Source organism: Poecilia mexicana, unplaced genomic scaffold (assembly GCF_051168715.1).
Source record: "Poecilia mexicana isolate PSO_F unplaced genomic scaffold, ASM5116871v1 scaffold_4, whole genome shotgun sequence".
Lineage (NCBI taxonomy): Eukaryota > Metazoa > Chordata > Actinopteri > Cyprinodontiformes > Poeciliidae > Poecilia > Poecilia mexicana.
The window spans coordinates 25,039,488-25,058,813 of NW_028263373.1; the positions used below are offsets into that span (position 1 = coordinate 25,039,488).

Here is a 19,326-nt window from a genome sequence, read left to right on the forward strand (position 1 = left end):
GAAATGCGCTGGTTTTATAAATATTGGCAATGGACTTCACCCCAGCATGATTGACTAATAACAAGCACAGCAATACAGCCTGCAGTCCAACAGTTGCAGCCAGGAGGATCAGCATAGCAACAGTCTCCACGTGGCTGACAGCAAGCTTTTGGTCATTAGAAAACTTTTTGTGTTTGAGCTCATGCGGTCATGACATTCTTGCAATGCTCTGCACAGATTAGCTCATCATTTCTCCTCTTAGTATCTGGAGCATGATGGGGCAGCACCACAGTTCTTGTCATGATCCATATGTTTCTCCCTGCGAGCATGCCTAGGTGGGCCCCATGTGGGGAAAAGGAGGGCAGACTATATGGGTCCCATATGGGTTTGTCCACGGGTTCCACGATGGCCCCACATGGGTTTGCCCATGTAGGGCCAGAGCCCACATGGGCCCTGCGTGGGCCCTATATGGTGGTGGCCCACATGGGTTTGTCCATTTAGGGCCCATGTAGTGCCCATGTGGGCTGTGGCCCTACATGGGCAAACCCATGTGGGGCCATCGTGGAACCCACGGACAAACCCATATGGGACCTATATATCAGCCCTCCTTTCCCCCACATGGGTCCCATCTAGGCATGCTGGCTGCAGCAGTGGGTGTCAGAGCAATGCTCCCATGTCTACATGGGTAACAGGGAGTCTCACCTTTTAAAGACCGTGTAAATCACCATGCATGAGAGTCAACTGAAGTGTCTCTGCTACCACATTTCGAAAGGTCAAGGGTTAAAAGTGTTCCATCCAAGAACCTCTCTCTCCGTCTACCCATCTTCTTTAAGTTGGTTTCATACTTAAAACCTAATTTTCCCCAATTTTGTATTTTAGTACATCCAGTGGAAACCTGTACCAGTGTTTTGGAGGATGGAAAGACTGGAGCTGGTCTGTTCTGACTGACAAACAGTAGATGCCCTGCACTTAGTTAAAAAATATGGCTTACCAGTGTTGTGTTCAAGACCACCTAACCCGAGACCAAGACAAGACCAAGACCAGAGTGTATCGAGACCGAGACCAAGTCAAGACCAAGACAGAGGGGAGTTGAGACCGAGTCAAGACCAAGACCAGCGGCCTGTGCTACATGACACAATAAAATGTAAAATATGATCGAAATTGCTTCTCAAAATAATCTGAAAGATCCATATTCCCATAAAAACACCTAGATATTAAATACTTAATACATTTTACCAATATTAAATATTCCATTTCTGTGTTACAATGTGTGATGGTCTCGTGCCATCCCTAAAAACATAACACCCTGGGCATTTGCCCATATTGCTCATGTAAGAAACCACCACTGTCTGCACCATTAAACATAGCAATTGAGGCAATGCCCTGACGGTAAATAACGCTCAACTATGAACACTGACCAAGGAGCAACAAGCAAGAAGTAACCAAACAGAAGGCGCTCAACAGTTGTATGGCATCCAGCTGCAGCCATACCTGCTTTAAATACACTTTGAAACCATGACAACGCATGTATATCTATCTAGTTATCATATCATGTCATATTATAAACAATTTAATGACTTATTTTCGTCATAACTTGTTGCGTATGCTGAACTGAGAACTCCACTGACGGTCGGACTTCTTAAGGCGCATGCGCTGGCATGGTACTCACTGCATGTATGCTAGCAACATAGAATCATGACGTAGATCGTCATACACTTTGTTATTAACAGTTGTATGGCATCCTGACTTAGCGGTTAAGTGAGTTTTACACGGGCGTGTGTTGTAGCTGACTCCAGCTGCAGCCAGACCCTGCTTTAAATACACTTTGAAACCATGACAACACATGTATATCTATATAGTTATCATTAAAAACAATTTAATGACTTATTTTCGTCATAACTTGCTGCATATGGTGAACTGACAACTCCTCTGACGGTCAGACTTCTTAATGCGCATGCGCAGGCATGGTACTCACTGCATGTACACTATTCTGACAGCGTATGGTAATCTGATAGAACAACGGCTCTCAGTGAGTGACACTCCAGTCCTATCTAATAAGTAAAGAGCCGTGGAGAAGAATCGACTGTTTCTGAATGTCACATCACTATATTGCAGACTTTTGGACATAGCGTTGTCCTATATATGCGACAAGTCAGTCAACATCTCCGCACAATAATTCAGGCAGTGAGTGACTTTTTTTCATCACAAATTCTTATGTGTCTATGTACAGCTAGCTTTGCTAACATCACGTTAACAGATCTTACCTTCTTTGAGCTACTTTTCTAAGTGACGAAAAAAGTTAGACATCCCCACCGTCTGTGAAAGCGAAGCGCTGCTGAGTTAGCTGTGGCCATCGGATTTCTTACTATTTATGCAGCGCTATTATATTACTGACGATTAGACAAACATTTTCTGCCGCTGAGAGAAAACCACTGCGCATGTCCTGGTGGAGCACCGCGCGCGAGTGAAAGGTGGGGAGGGGGGGGGGAGGGGGGAGTAACAGAAACAGTAGTTGCTTGGATTTTAATCGGTGCGTTTTGCATCCACTGAAAACAAAGATGTTAACAAATAAACTGGACAGTGAACTGGACGTGAATATCACGTTTAGTGATATTTTCACAGTTGCGGTCTCGACTGGTCTTGAAATAAAATGCCAAGTCCTCAGCGCCCGAGACCGAGACAAGACCGAGACCAAATGCGGTCGAGTCCGAGACGAGACCGAGACCATCAGAAAATGGTCTTAAGACCGGACTCGACACCAAGACCGATCTCGAGTACCACAACACTGTGGCTTACTTTTGCCTGCTCTGTGAATGTAGCCTAAGATTCAAAAGTAAATAAAGAGATCAAAACACAAAAATAAACTAAGAAACTAAACACCAATGAATAAACTAATGTGGTAACACCTTACTAATAATAATTAATACAGACCAGCAACCTGAGTATTAACTATTGAACAAAAATAAACACCAAGGCAATAATCAAAACCAAACAGGGATAAAAGCCCAAACATCTAAAGATCATAAAACAGAAATATTGCAATTAATTTGGAAACAAACAAAAACGTGGCCCCTGATTACTTTTAACTTGGAAGTTTTGGCCCATGGAGCAAAAGGCATGAAACATAACATTAGGATTGAGAGCAAAAATAAACCAGTGATTAAAACTGAATTGACTTTATATATATGGTTGGATTTTTTCTGTAGTGTCTTAATGCCATATTTACTGTCAGTTGACACCATCTAAATGAACCGAATGAGAAAAAATCTATTGAAATATTGAGTATATTTAGTTACCTTATCTTAACACCCTTTAACTGAGTGCTGCAGATGTTGAGATTTGACATTAGCCACTATTTTCATAGTTTTGCTGTACTTCTATAATGAGCTGGATTAAAAAGCTCTCTGAGACCCAGGTCCTGGGCTTCACTCTGAACACACAGCAGTGGGAGTTTTGCATGTATGAACCAATTAAACATCAGGGGAGGATTATGTGACAAGAGGTTGAGTATTGAGTCAGGACTCATTTGGTTCTTAGTATTGATCATCCTCTGTGAAGTCCTGGACAGCAGACTGTGCAGGTTCATCCAGCAGGAGGTGGTGAAGTTCTTGCTTCTGCAGATTCAAGGATTCCTCAGACAAAAATCAAAGCAACACTCTGGATATGTGCTTGATGGAGCTTTATAACGTGACAATAAATTGAAGAAAATGGATTTTGTACAATAAAAATCCTTTAACAGATTATCACCAATAATCAGTGCATACGGCATGGCTGTTAGAGTTCCTGCCTGCTTTTTTTTCTGCAGCTGAAACAGACGTCTCTCAGTCAGCATTGTGCTCAGATGTGTCAGCCCTGGTCTCTAAAGCTCAGTTTGATTGATTTTTTTCCTCTGGCAGTGTATTTTTTTTCTAAGTGGGGTAGATGAGGAGGTCATGACACGTAGAGGCCTACCTGCTGTGAGCAGGTAGGCCTCTACATGTCAGTTAGCTTTCTTCCAAGAAAACAGAGCCTTAAATGGGTGACAGTGGTGGGAGTTCATCCTGTAACCAAAGGGTTGCTGGTTTGAATCCCGGATTTGTCTGTCTCAGTCATTGTGTCCATGTGACACTTGACCCGTCCTGGTGCCGGTCAGTACAGCCTGCAGCTGTGCATACCTTTTGACTTTTCCTTTAAAGAAAAAAACTGTTTTTTTTATTTTTTATTTTCTAACACCCTTTCCTATTAACAAAATTGTGGGGAAAAAAAAATTCTCCACATCTCAGACATCTGTGTGAGTCTGTGGGGGTGGGCAGCATAGGGCACATGTACGTGGTAAGCCTAAATGTTATTGGTCAGTTTACTTATCTGGCGGCTTGCATGAGCAGAGTTTGAACCCTTCTAAGAGTTGTTGAGTGCATTCCGCCTGAACTTTTTGCTGTGTGCGATTCTGACCTGGTTGCCATTTTCCAGCAGCTTTTTTGTGGTTTTGCAAACTGAAGAGCTGATGGGTTACCCGGTTAGCCGACTGTAACATCTGCCGCTCTTCCTGAGCATTGCGCTGAAACTGCGGGAGAGTTAAACAGTTATATTTGGTATCTGATTATCATCTGATTTGATAAAGTACTTATCCAATACAGACCATTTACCATAAAGAAAATTAAGGACCTTGTTTTTTTGGGCTGGCTGTAACTGTCTTCAAAAAGGAAGGGGTCTCTGGGGCAAAAGGGATCAATAACAAAATCAAAAGATTCACTAATGTGTTGCCATGTCTGTAGTGTGCACCAGTTTTTTTTAACTAAAAAAGGAAAATCAATGTCACCAGCCTCATTTTTGTTCATTCCTCTGGTTGCTTCTAAGGTGGAACACTCAGACTATTCAGAAGTTATTTTATTATTTTACCATCCTCTATTATTAATCATGACCTTTTCTTAAACGTCATTAGATTGCTTTTCTTATCCTTCCTTCACGGACTTCCTTAATGAACCTCTCCCTGCTCTGTCCTGTGCTCTGCTCCTGGCAGGAGGTGAAGTACTTCCAGTTTCCTGGTGAACTCCTCATGAGGATGCTGAAGATGCTCATTTTGCCACTCGTCGTGTCCAGGTACCTGCACTCATAGCCCCCACCAAACTTGTCCACAACTCTGCAGTGGCCAGAATCAACACCTCTGGGCTGCAACTTTTTCACATTGTGTCACAAACCCTTTGGCATTTTCTATGGATTTTATGTGGTAAACCTTAACAATTTAACACAGAGAAACTCAAGTTGGATGAAAAGAGTCTGCAAATTGTTGTTTTCAAGTCTGGCCATATAAATCAATTTGGATAAAGGTCTGGTTATGCAGAAAGGTAAAGTAAGGAAAGCATCCCCGCAGCATAATGCTACCACCACCAAGCTTCACTATGGTTGCATCGTGGTTCAGATTTTGAGCTTATGTCCCATGTGACATTTTGTGTGAAGGCTAAAAGCTCAGCTTTGTTCTAATCTGACCTGAGCACCTGTTCCTCTACAACAAACGGCAATAAGAATTTCATCTGACTTCAGTCTGTTTCCTTCCATTTGACATCAAGAACTAAGGAGTGGACCACACTGTAAAACATTTGAGCCACATTTGTGTCTATCTTCTACTCTTTAAGTCAAATAAATTTAGCAAGTTTCAGATTTTGTACCTAAGTGTGTGTTTGTGAAAGATAAACTTACAGCAGTAAGTTGTGTTAACTTTTTATTAATTGTGTCAAACCTACAACTGTTGAATAAACCAGAGTTTTCAGGTTAGCACATAAAACAACTGAGAGAAGAATAAAACAGCATTGGAGCCTATTTCCCAGAATGCTTAGTGGCTTATTTTTGTATCCTGAGATTGATCTGACTGTGTTATGAGGTTCATTTTAATGCAACACTTGAGGATAAATGTCCTGTTCACACTAAATATTTCATAGCAAAATTCATTGTGATGTTTAATAAAATTCATTATCAGATCACAAAATGTCTTCATTCAATTTGAAACAAGAACTTTAACTCTCCTAAAGTAAACTAAGTAGTTATTTTACTGTATTTTATTGTGAGTAAAAATAATAGAGAAATGTGTCCTTTAACCAGGTGAGGGCAGTTTTTTTTTCTTGTGTATTGTGAAATAATTATTTGGATTAAATTGCAGCATTAATATTAATGAGCTTAAAAAACAATGCTTAGACAATTTGTCTCTTGTTGTTAGATCAGCTTTATGAACAGTTTTCTTGTTGACTTAAATTGCATTTTCAAGGCAGCTCTTTAAAGACTATCTTGGTCGCAGCGTTTCTGTCAAAGCACTACAACTTAAAAAAATAATAATCTGGAAATACGGACAAATTTCAATGACCAAGTTCATCTTTCAATTTCAAGTTAAACCACCTTCAAATATTTTACAATGCACTGTTAGTTAATGTTTATAGATCTCCTGTCCTGAGCTTTGTCTTTGTGTAGCTCCTTCAGTTTTACCTTGTGGCCGCTTCTTTAAGTAATCCTCCTCTTGCCTGGCAGGTTACCTAGGATAGGTGGCCATGGAGTCCAATAACGAGACCAGCTGCGTTAAAGCAGTTTTGTTTTGTTTTTTATCTAAAGTGTCACCAGATGGTTACAGATGCAGCTGTCTGTTTCTTTTTAGTTTATTTAGCAGAATGTTTTATTATAATCTGAAATGCTCCTGCTTAGTTGCATAACTTAATAGTAATTTAATGTAGTTGCAATATTGTACATGTTGAAGCAAAGAAACTCTTAAATGTGTTCAAATACTTATTAATATACTGGAAAGATGGCATTGGGAATTCAACCCTGGAATGAGTTGTTTGCATGAACTCCGCTTTACAACAACAAGGCATGTATATGTAGGTCTTCATATATTGCTTATGAAAGTACATTTTCTGTTCACAAATAACATAATGCTTCATTATTTACAGAAGAATGTTACAAATGCATGTTATAAAAGTAGCAGCCTGTTGGCTGAATACATAAGTTGCTGTTGTTCTGTGGTTTGATCCCAGTACAGGGACTAAAGGACTAAAGGAATAGACCACAGCATTAATAATCAAGTTCCACTGAATCGTGACAGGAAAAAATAATGTAAACCAAGAACAACGCTGGAACACACCACTTTTGTTTCTTAGTGAAACAAAACAATCGTCCTTCTCCTTTATATGATAATCGAAGCTGGAGTCGGAGCTCACAGTTTATAATTCCTTTCTGTTGATAGAAATGTGATTCATGCCTCAGTGCAAAAATACTTAATTACAGCCTTGACTCTAAGGAAATCTAACTTTTGCATTCAGTAATAAAAACTGGCGATGTGTGCCGTTATTATTATTACTATCACCAACAATGCTTCAAATGTCTCCCATTCAAGTTTTTTCAAAGCAAAACAGTAGGTCTGCATTTTAAGATGCCTAACAGTCAGATACTGATCCAGATGTTCATAAAGAGAATCGCTAAACAGAACCCAAGAAAAAGATCCACTGGAAATTCTACAAATTCTAATCGCTTCAGTTCAGTCATGAAAGAAACATTAAAGTCTCGCTCTGAGTCATATGTTTAAGCAACTCAGGTTGTGAACCAACGCAGCAGGAATGTTGGAGCAATGTAAGAATTCTTTCATTCATCTTCAGCATCCTCATTCTTCTGTTACTCACATGTCAAAACAAACACCTGCTTATTCATTTTTAGGTTTCTGCTAAAACGTGAATTTGTCTCGAATGAGAAACCTATTGATTCACTGAAGTGGGTGAACGCAGCGATTTCAGTCACACTGGCTCCTTTCCCATTAGCCGTGGGTTGGCGCTAATTGAAATTACGACAATAAATTCACACTTTTGATAAAGTTTTTTTTATGAAAAAAAAATTTGATTAAAAAAAGCAGTAGTTTTTCAGCCTTATCAGAAGATATGTATAGTACTTCGCAAATCTGCAATGAAAAATTTTTTCCACGTCACACGAGTCACTTGATCAACAACTGGATGTGAAGGAGCTTATTCATGTGTGATTTTAATTTCATTCTTTATTCATCTTGAGTAAGAACCACAATTGCAAAACTGTGTTTTTTCAACATCAGCAGAATATAGAAAAAGATCTGAGGATATTTTATAATGGAAACACAGCTGCTGTGACTGGAGCCAGATCTGAAAGGGAAATTCGGCAGAGATTTAAAAACAACAAAAAAAAGATGGCGGAGGATTTGCCCGCTCTAGGTTATCCAATCAAAGTTGTAAAGCTAACAGGATAAGGTCATGTGTCACGCTACGTTTGCAGTTGGATTGTTTGAATTGGAGGCAGAACTATGAGCAACTTCCTTGAGTGACATCATGGAAAAGTCTAGAGAAATCAGACAAGATATTTGGTAAAGAGTTATGGACCTTCACAGTCTGGTTCAGCCTTCAACACCACTGAAGGCTCCACATGTAGATGTTCAAACTGAAGCATAAACAATATTGGATGACCTAGTCGTCATAGTGTTAAGGATGAAAGGTGTTCTGAGTCAAAGAGTGTGAAAATGTGAAATGTGTGAATCATCACCAAAACAAAAGCAATAGAACTTGTGAAGATGCACAATGAAGCTGATAGAAAACTTTACTTTTCCTAATCGTTGAACTAAACAACCTTAGCTGACCTTTTGTCCTTGCAAATCAGCTGATGTCCTCAGGGTTTCCTACTTCATGTTCAAGTCCAACACTAAACCCCGTTGACCAACATAAAAAAAACTAAAAAAAAAAAAAAAAAAAACTAATTCCAGCTCCGTCTGTCAGGATCATGACAGGAGGAATCTGAGATATTACCACCTCTCTCTGGTGCTGTGTTACGTGACAATGTTTTGTCCGAAACATAAAGAACCTGATGCAGAAATCAGAAGACGACTTGCAAACACTTTTAACTCTGCACATATTTTTAATCAGCCAGAAGTCATTTGTTCCCTATCACAAAAAGAAACAATATCTTTACAAAAACTCATCAGCATGTGGTTCTGATTTTTAATGACTTCTTAGTCAACAAGGACGGCATGACCTTACACATTCATCTTGAGGAAGGACTGAGTTAATTGAAAATGTCACTTTTATTTTACAAAAATGATCCTGGGATACGCAGCTGAAAAAGCCTTTACTGCCTGAATCAATCATTTAGAAGACGATAGAGTTCAACTGTGGAGCCATTTTTTATTTTTTATTTTATTTTTTATTTTTTTGTGACTCTAGTTGCTTTTTTTACAGGACAAAGGAAAAGGGTGAAGAAATAAGACGTTCAGCAGACGTCAGGAATCAAACCTGAGACGGAGGTCTGAGTGGGAGCCCACTCTCCACCTCCACACCACCTCCCAAACTCAGTTTGATTTAGAGAAATGTTATAATTTGTCACAGAAAGTTATTGACCATGACAAAGTAGTTAATTAAAAGCAGTGCCGCTTTCAGTATAAATTTATTTTGACATTTAAAATGCAACTTAGGTTTGCTCCATTTATGACAAAAAACAAAATCTTTATTAACAAGTCCATATATGAAGAGCAGGTTTCATAAAACACTCCAACACATAGAGCTTTGCACAACTGAAATCCACAAGTAAACAATTCATTTTTAAAATATAAATATAGCAGTGACATACAGTGTTGTACACTGTATTTGTGTGGGGAAAATAAAAAGATGAAATTGAGGACGAATTTCTGAAAACTAAATAAAAAAATGCAAAATTCAAAGAGGACTTAAAAGATAAAATGGTTCTGTTATTCAAAATGAAATGAATGATAAATTCTATTTATCTGTGAATAGCTAAAGCCCTGTACACTTTCAGAGTTTACAAAAGCTCAATTTGCTTGAAATCAGCAAGAAGAAATATGTATTTGAACAGCAGCAAACAGCATTTTATTATGGATTCTGTGTAACATGAACAAATAAAAAACATCCAACTCTTCTTTCTTGCAGCTTGATGTCTGGACTGGCGGCTCTCGATGCCAAGTGCTCCAGCCGGCTCGGCCTGATCACCGTGTCGTATTATCTCTGGACCACGTTTGTGGCCGTGATCGTGGGGATCATGATGGTGTCCATCATCCACCCGGGCGGAGCGGCCCAGAAGGAGGACTCTGAGGACAGCGGGAAGCACATCATGAGTTCTGCCGACGCTCTGCTGGATCTAATCCGGTAAGACGCCAACAGTCTGAGCTCCAGAATGACATCACGGGCCGATGGGAGAGCAGAGACACAGACCTGACAGCATCAGAACCGAAGAGCCGCTTTTTGCTCCGTTATTCCGACAGGGTGACAGGCCCTGCTGGTGGTGTGTGATTGATTCACATTAGCAGGAGGAACACAAAGCAGGGAACAAGTAATGCTTGTCAGAGCAGAGGCAAATCAGTGTTCTCAAAGCAAAAATCATTAAGTACAAGCAGCATGGAGGCTGCTGCGGTGAGCTTCAGATTGATACTGACTGGAAAACTGTCTCCACTTCTTATCCGGAGGACGAAACCTACGGAATGAGTGTTTAAGGGGATGAAACGTGGGCACTGACTGAACGGATCTGAGCACACATTTCTTGAGAGCTGGTGGATTCAGTCCTAAGTTATTTACTGGAGCAACTGCGGTTCAGTGGAAGAATTCAGAAAGTTGTCAGTCTGATTCATTTTTCCTCCCCTGGCACCTATAGAGGTAACCTCTGAGCAAGGCACTTATCCACCAGTTACCTATCAATTTATACACAGCCACCTGAACAACGAACCAGGAAGAAGAACTGCTCTGTTCTCCTATCATTTGAACCAAAGAAATCTGAGCATTCAGTACATTGTGATACATTTACAAAGTCTGAAAAACTGATGCTTTTGAATTCTTCCATAGCAGCACAGTAGAATAGAATAGAATAGAATAGAATAGAATAGAATAGAATAGAATAGAATAGAATGTGTTTGTTTGTTGACAAACCACTCCATCTAAGGTATTAAATATCAGTCAAACAAATATAAGTATAAGCGATATATGCTAAGAGTAATGAGGTAATTTAAGGTATAACAAGCATGCACATGCAAATATGTGATCTATAGATAGTCTATAAATGAGTGCAGAGAAAATTAGAATGAAGTTACTCAGACATTTACACTGTAAAGCCCACTGGCTACAGGAAGAAATGATTATGTGTGTCATTGCACTATATCCTTACAGCAATAATATTTTTTGTTTGTTTGTTTTTCTAATATATATATTTAAGAAAAGCGAAACGATAATGATGATTTGGTAAAATCCCAGCTTGGACTCTTTCTGCATTGGCTTTGTGAGTCTTTTCTCTTTTCTGTGGATGTTCTGCTTCTATCAGATGTGCTTTTGTCCAACTCACTGCCTAAAAGTAACTGTAATTTAGTGCAGCTCATGCTCATAAGAAACATTTCTTCTTTTTTGCCTCTGATGTACGAGTCTGTAGAAGCGCAGATCCAAATGTCTTCTTAAACCATCTGTTTTATGGAGAAATCCTAAAATGCACAGTAACTGTGGAAGGTGAAATCTATCGGGTCAGATGATCTCCAAACAACCTATGTCCAATCTCAGGAAACTTCCACAGGGTTAAAAAACAAAAGTCTGGATATTTAATTAGTGAATAATTAATGAGTCTGCCTCACCGCGGCTCTGAGCTTTTAATGCATATTTCTCAGGTTTTGATTGCAAATTTGACTCAACACAACATGAACGTTTGAAACTAATAATATTCAAGGTGCATCAGCTGAATGAGCCTCCACTCACAGACCAGTTAGCATTAGCTGCTGTTTAGTTACTGTTTCTCTGGCATGTTCAACACCTCGTCTTCTACATTCGTCTTTCTTTGTCATTCTGACAAGAGCAACCAACATGTCAATACGCACGGCCCAGTTCATGGATATGCTGTCATCTCCTCCGCTCCCTACTCACGATGTAAAGCCATAACAAACCATGCTAGTGTCCTTCAAACCAAAATCTTGAGTCTGTTAAAAACTCATGGTTCATCATGAAAAACAGGAAGTCTGCTGAGTTTTCAACCCCCTCAGCTGATTTTATCAGCCAAACTATTTCTACCAACACGGAGTAGAAACAAGGAAGATCAAGGCCGTTGCTTCCTTCCCCCAGGAGAGTTAGCTATATGGATTTGATCATCTTACCAAAGGATCATGGGAGCCTCATTGACCACTCTAAATCCCTGCCACTACTTGCTTGTGTTACTGCTTCAGTTGCCACATCAGAGATTGTCCCTAAATATCTTTTTTATTGTCTTACATTAATCTGCGTGAGCTCACCATCAATACAGCAATAAAGATTAAGGACGGCTGTCTGAGGCATGTAAGGAGAAATCCATGAGGGCATTACTGTCCATCTGCAGTGTGCTTAAGAACACATGGATAAACCACAAGGCAGATGGAGCTGCATGTTGATGGAGCATGAGATCATATTTTGGGCTCCTGTTGGCAGTAAAAACCAGTTTGTTTCTAATAAGATTCTTTTGAATTAACAGAAGAAATACTGGTCACTCACTATACATGTAATTATGTTTGATGCACACATGATGACAATTAAAGAAAATTAGCACTTTGTAGATAATACTGATAAATTAAACACTCCATGAGGCCATTAGTGTTTTTTTTTAACAACCTGTTTAAGAAAATTGATAAAAGGAAATAAATATTCACTACAGCGACAAAATTATTCACTTCTCTGCCTTCAAACTTGCACAACCTTCAGTGACATTCTTAATACCTAGGGTTGAATTTGATGTTGGCCCATCCATCCCTGAGGTTTAGAAGTTTGTTCATGAGAATATCTGACCGATCTGTCAGATCAGACACTGATGCTGGACGGGAAGGCCTCCATTTGAAATGATCCAGAAGGTAATTTGTCAGACTACGGTTCAAACCCTGAGCAGACCAGTCAGTCCTTATTGAACTTGGCTTTGCATCCTGGTGTGCAGTCATGTTGAGGCAGAAAGGGGCCATCCTTACATCCTTAAACTGTTCCCATGACGATGAGAACAAGATATCTCAGTATGTTGAAGCACTGAAGGTTCCTTTTTCCTGAAACTTCTAAAAAGCTTGTAACCCTCCCTCTGGACCAAACTTTACACTTGACACAGCACACTCAGTCATACCGTTCTTCTACTCATCCATCTGCCTTCCAGAGAGGTGAAATGTCTCCACTGCTTTAAAGTATAGCTGACATAACTAACAGTTGACTGTGAAATATTTATGAAAACAGAAATATATATATATATATATATATATACATATATATATGTATATATATATATGTATATATATATATATATATATTTTTTTTTTTTTTTTTTTTCACTTTCAATTTTTTTTCTTCAGTTTCAGTTTCCATTTTTTTAAGAAACCTTATGGCCCCAATTTATCACCGTATATGTCTGACTGTTTATCATTTATTAAACACATCTTATCTCCGCTCACAGAACCACAGTTGATTAGCAGGAGGAGATCATCTTCTAGCAGCTTGTATTTTATGAACATCCATGATTTTTAAATGAGTTTTTCAGAGGAACTAAACTTTATAAAATGCAGAGTCAATGCTGCTGCTGACTCCACTCTGGAACTGGCAATGACTGCCATTTTGTTCAGACCTTGTAAACTATCGAGACTCTTTTCACTGAACACAAATGAGGTTTTTCATTAAAACTAGACATTTTCTTCATATTTTAAGCTCAGCTCAGTTTAGTCTGGGCTTAGAATGCCTTTCTCTGATGTTCTAAGCTAAAGTCGTAGCTTCTAGTTCTTCAGCTGCACAACTTCAGCTGCAGCATGCAACTAAACACGAAAGGAAATGTTTATTTAAGAGTGATTTGGATTGCCTGACACCAGCGGAACATAATCTACACAGTGGAGTGTAGTTTTATCAGCCCAGGGAGACGGAGTGATAGGCATTATGTAAAGGAGTTCATTTTAATCAGTTTTCTGAATGAAGTCTCCTTGGAGCAAGTTCACAGTTGTTAACTCTGTGTTGTTTTACTTTGTCCAAATCACTGAAAGACTCTACTCTTAAAAAATCTGCTGGGTATGTCTCCTTGAAGTTTCGTGTGCATAAAAGTTTGGAGCACAAAACTGTTTGCCATAATTATAAACTGTAAAAAAGATTAACATAATAAAACAGACTTCACTATAGAGAGAACCAAGTTGCTTTAGGGTTTTGTTTTGTTTTGTTTTGTTTTGTTTTGTTTTGTTTTACATCTGTCTCTCTTTTTCTTTCTTTACAGAAATATGTTCCCATCAAATCTGGTCCAGGCCACTTTTCAGCAGGTAAGATACGACAGAGAGTTCTTTAAAGGTACAGGACAGGTAAAAATGTTCCTCTGTCAATTGTAGTTTTTTTTTTAGTTTAAATAAATACATTAACAATAACCAACTAATGGAAAGAAAATTTCATAAGTATATGAGAAACTGGTAAAGTCAGTCTGAACATAATAATAACAGAAGAGGTGAAATACAGTAAATCAACCTGGTAAAACCAGGGGTTTGAAGATTTTAGGACATTTCCAAGTTGAAAACATAAAACCATAGAAATTAACTGGAGTTTATCAGAATTAATAGAAATATATGGGATTAAAAGGGACTAAAACTGGAATATGAAACACTAATGGGTGACTTATAACAGGGATTTTAAATACTGATGGGGATAAAACAGCAAATTCTTGGCTAAAACAACCAGGTTGCATCCAGTCATACATGCCTGTCTCTAAAGGTCAAAAGGCAAGAGGCACATCATCAGTCCATTACAGTAACTGCATATGAAAACGTGTCCAGGCTGTCCATAGCTTTACCTAGCACCATTTAAGTAGTGAGGTCAAGGGTTGAAAAATATTTTATTCAATATTTATGTTTTTGTTATTTAATGAAGGATTTCATCACTAACTAATATTTCCTTACTTGCTTAATTTGTTTTAGTGTTCTGTTTCAGTAATCCTTTGCTAACTTAAGTATTGCATACATTATAGAAATACATTTATGTCTATTAGTTAGCAAATCTGGCAAGACTGGGTGTAACTTTAACTTCTACATGGCATCAAAGGGCTTCAAAAATAATCTTTAATATGTGCTGAATATGGATTATTGAATTTTCCAGCCTTCATAGGATGCACCTTACATGGTGGTTTGAAGTAAGTCTGCTAAAATTCTAAAGAAGGAGTTAAACTAAAGCTCTGCTGACAACCTCTGATGAAAAGCAATGTTTTTAATTCAGCTGTTTGTCAAAATATCACCTCAATTTCCAGTTCATTCCAGTTGGAATGCTTCAGAGAATTACCCAGAAATCAATTTGTATGTTCTGGTTCAAAAAAATCTTAACACAATTTCTTCAACCTCATGAAAAGTGTCACTGTCTCCCCTGACAACAGTACCAAACACGGAGCCAGCTCATCGTGAAGCCGAAGCCAACGGTGAGTCAGGCCCAGTCAGAGTCCACCACGCGGCGACCGCTCATCTACGGCATCCAGGACGATAACGGCAGTGATATCCAGAACTTTGCTCTTGACCTCACCCCTCCTCCGGACGTGCTGGTGCGCACTCGTGAAGGAACGAGTGACGGAATGAACGTCCTCGGGATTGTTATCTTCTCGGCCACCATGGGTACGTGTTCCAACTGTGTTTGAAATTTGGAACCATTTCAGAATGATATGCTTTTGACATCTCGTTGTTTTGACAGGCATCATGTTAGGAAGAATGGGCCCCAATGGAAGCGCCTTGGTCAACTTCTGCCAAAGTCTCAATGAAGCGGTTCTTAGAATTGTGGCCATTGTCATATGGTGAGGACCTTTAATGATACTTAAAGGTACCATTAAGTACCTTTAAGTACTTAGTGGTACATTATACTTATATGTACTTATACATAGAAGCATAAGTTCTGTTGAAGCTTGTTACATATTGTTATAACAAGCTACATATTGTTGAAGCTTGTTATATTTGTTGAAACTGTCGCTATGTTGTGACAGTTTATTACAAGACAGATAATCTGTGAAAATATTGAGCTTCTTTGCCTTCTCCCAGTGCTCCCAGTTCTTACTAGAAACAACCAATCAGAGCTAGGAGGCGGGCCTTAGCGCTGCCGGTCATCAAAGCGTGCCGTGAATGCTAAGACTAGCTAGCATGGCCACCAATGACGGCAGATAAACGGTTTTCCTGTAATGGTAAGTTGTTTCTCCGCCATTAGCACATTTAGCAGCACATTCACTAGAGCTTTTGACAGCACTAAAACGCTCCCCCTGGCTCTGAATGATTGTTTTTCGTCTGAAACAGTGCATTTTCATAGATTATCTGTCTGTCACTACAAGGTGACAGTTTTAAAGTATATGTGAAAAAAAATACATTTTCAGTGATTCTTGAGAATAGGGACAAAATGGGTCATATGGATAAAGCACAAAATTTTAATAAAATATACACAAAATATATTTTTTTTAAATATCTGACTAAACTAACCTGGGTCATGTGAGCACAACAATGTATATTTTTCTGGTGTTTGCAGAATTTTTTAGTTATTATTATTATTTTAAACATTGTAGTAAGTCAATGGTGTCTTTAAAATCCCTTGTCCAGGAGCAGAACTCAATACATTATAATAGTTTAAAACAATTAAAGGAGAATATATTATGACTATTAAGTGTAAGTATTCATATAAATAATTATAAAAGTATCAACACATTGAATTAAAAATCATTTTTATATATCATATCTCAATGTTCAGAACTTCTGAGGACCCCATGACCACTTCCTTTCTCTTCCTTTGCAGCTCTGGTTAGCTTATGTTATTCTTTAGTTTTTTCTTCTGTTTTATTCCTAAGTTGCTTGTCACAACCATGATGTGTCAACACCATAACTGACAATTTACAAAACTTTGATTAAATTTTGTGAAATTAAAACTTAATTTTGATATACTGTAAAGATTTCATGGACCTGATGAGCTACAATATGGCCTCCTTCAGAATAACATCATATAAATTGAGGTAGTTTGGCTTTTTGTCAACTCCGTCAGATGTCAACTCCATCAGAGTTTTTGTGACTCTTTCAGTGAAATTGTTGACAAATCTCACTTAAATGTGCAATTAACTCATTTTAATGTATTTTACATGAATTGCATTACTTCACATGTATCACGTTTTTCATTTTACTCACTAGTTTGTCACCACCTTCAGTTCTGTGTCAACTCCATCAAGCACTGTCAACTCTGTCAGATGGACTTTTTGTTGTTTTTGTTTTAAATAATATTTCTTTTGTTTCTTGAGAAGCATTTGTCTGTAAAACTGAGTAAAAAAATCATTAATAGGGTCATTAAAAATTATTTTATATTTATTTTGTCAGATGGTGACAAAGTTCTGGGTCATGTCCATTAAAAATTTAATTTAAAAAAAAATGTTGCAACTGGTAGCCTACAACTTATCATCTTTACATTTCCAAAACATAATTTGTCATATTTGCATACATAAAGTTGAGAAATAATTTTTTTAAAAATTGGGGAAAATGTAAACCCATTTTGTCCCTATTCTCAAGAATCATTGATTTAATAAAAGTTACATACTGCAGCTTTAAAGCTCCATGTTCCATGGAGTACAGAGAAAATTTAACATTGAGATATGGTACTTTCTTTCAATGTTTTGTTTAAATTTCAAAGAAAAATATTAAATACATCTAGCGAATAATTCATCAAGGACTTTATTCACAATTAATCTTAACATGAACTGAATTCAATAGAGCCACCTTCAGCGGCCATCATAATAGAAACTGAATAGCAACAACTGAGACCAATAGGAAGAAAAGGTAATATTTTCCTCAGCTATATAGAATGAAAATATTCTACTGGTTTTCATTATCCATGAAGTTATTGCATTATAAAACTTTTTATATTGAATAGCTACATTATATTCATTTATAAACTGGTGGTGAACAAAACAACTCTATCGAGATTTCTTCAATACATGGAGGACTTAATGAATCAGTGAATGAATCAGTGATACATTCATTAGTATTTCATCACAGTGCAGAAAATGCAAACAAATAAAACACAAGGTCGGAACAAGATAAAATAAAGGGATGGATATTACCTTATGATCAAAAGATTGCTAACACAGAAGGAAGATAGTGTTTCTTTTACAAGTGGTTGCTGAGTGTCCTTGTCTTCCGCGGTCTACGGTGGCTTGCTATTGTGGCAGTGTGTTGGGGTCTTGGCAGTGCATTGTGGGACGGCCTGGTAAAGCTGCTGTGCATTGTGTTTCAGCGCTACATCACTAAAAGCAGTATGCAGCTGGAGGACTCAGCTCAGGGTCTACTTATGCCAAAAAATCAATATTTTATACACTCATCTGTTCTTTTAGTTGAACCTAAAAGCATTTCTTCCCATTCTTGCTGAAAGAGGAAAAAGGAAATGTGCATGTGGTTGAGCTTTTGCAAAAAAAATTACTTCATCTGCATCCCATCATGTTGCTGATGAACTAAATTTGTTAGTCATAACCTTGATTGTTAAAATGAATGTGCTGACTTTGCACTGTGCTACTAATGCACTGCTGAACCTAATGATAGTCACTCACTGCTTATTAAGCACATGTTGCCATTAGCATGTTGGTATTCCTTAAAAACTGCTTTTAATTTTTTGTGGCATAAACTCAGCAAGAAGTCAGGAAGATTCCTCAGAGATTTTCATCCATACCAGCTGCATTTCCAGTTCCTATTGTTACGACCAGTCGAGGGGCGGCTAGATCGCAACATAAAGGATCCATCCTCTTCAGATCTCAACAACCGACACACACGAAGTTGAACAGTTGATAATTATTTATTTTAAAAAAATGTATTTTTTGATGAAGATGTTACAATTAGAGTATTTGGCTTCAGAGTGAGCTATAGCCGAAAACAACAAACAAAAAGAAACTATCTAAATATTAACAGAAACTTACCTAATTGAAAGTAAATAAACCAAAGGACAAAAACTTACCTTCGTTACTAAGAAAAACATGAGAAAACTGAGGAAACATAAACGACAGCTCACTCGTACACTCCAGAACTCTGTCAACAGGTGAACAAAGGAAAGAGGAGATGAGTAGAGGATGGAACACAGGAAGTCGCTTCAGCAGCTTTTATGTCCGTCACCTCCAAGAAGCAGCCAATTGGACGTCTCCGTCGTTTTCTTGGAACCAATCAGGGACAGACACCTGCACACTCATGTTTGTAATTAACTTTACAACATCAGTCGTAACACCATAAAATTGCACAAACTGAACGTAGAAAAGTAGATTTGCTTATTGGAAACAGCAATTTTAAAAATAACTTGCTTTCCAATTAAATGTTTTTGCGCTAGAATGAGGTGGTTTTTCAGCTGTATCAAAATACATGCATTTCATAAAACTGCAAAGGAAACA

The 19,326-nt window shown here is 38.1% G+C and overlaps 1 protein-coding gene across 1 annotated transcript in view; it reads left to right on the forward strand.

The window, feature by feature from the left end:
* The window catches only part of slc1a7b (solute carrier family 1 member 7b), a 50,733-nt gene that overhangs the window by 22,109 nt on the left and 9,298 nt on the right, over positions 1-19,326 (forward strand). Inside the window, exons 2-6 of the mRNA XM_088005279.1 lie at positions 4,979-5,058; positions 9,891-10,106; positions 14,185-14,227; positions 15,322-15,553; positions 15,630-15,729. Coding sequence (XP_087861405.1) covers positions 4,979-5,058; positions 9,891-10,106; positions 14,185-14,227; positions 15,322-15,553; positions 15,630-15,729 — 671 coding nt within the window. The remainder of the gene's footprint in view (positions 1-4,978; positions 5,059-9,890; positions 10,107-14,184; positions 14,228-15,321; positions 15,554-15,629; positions 15,730-19,326) is intronic.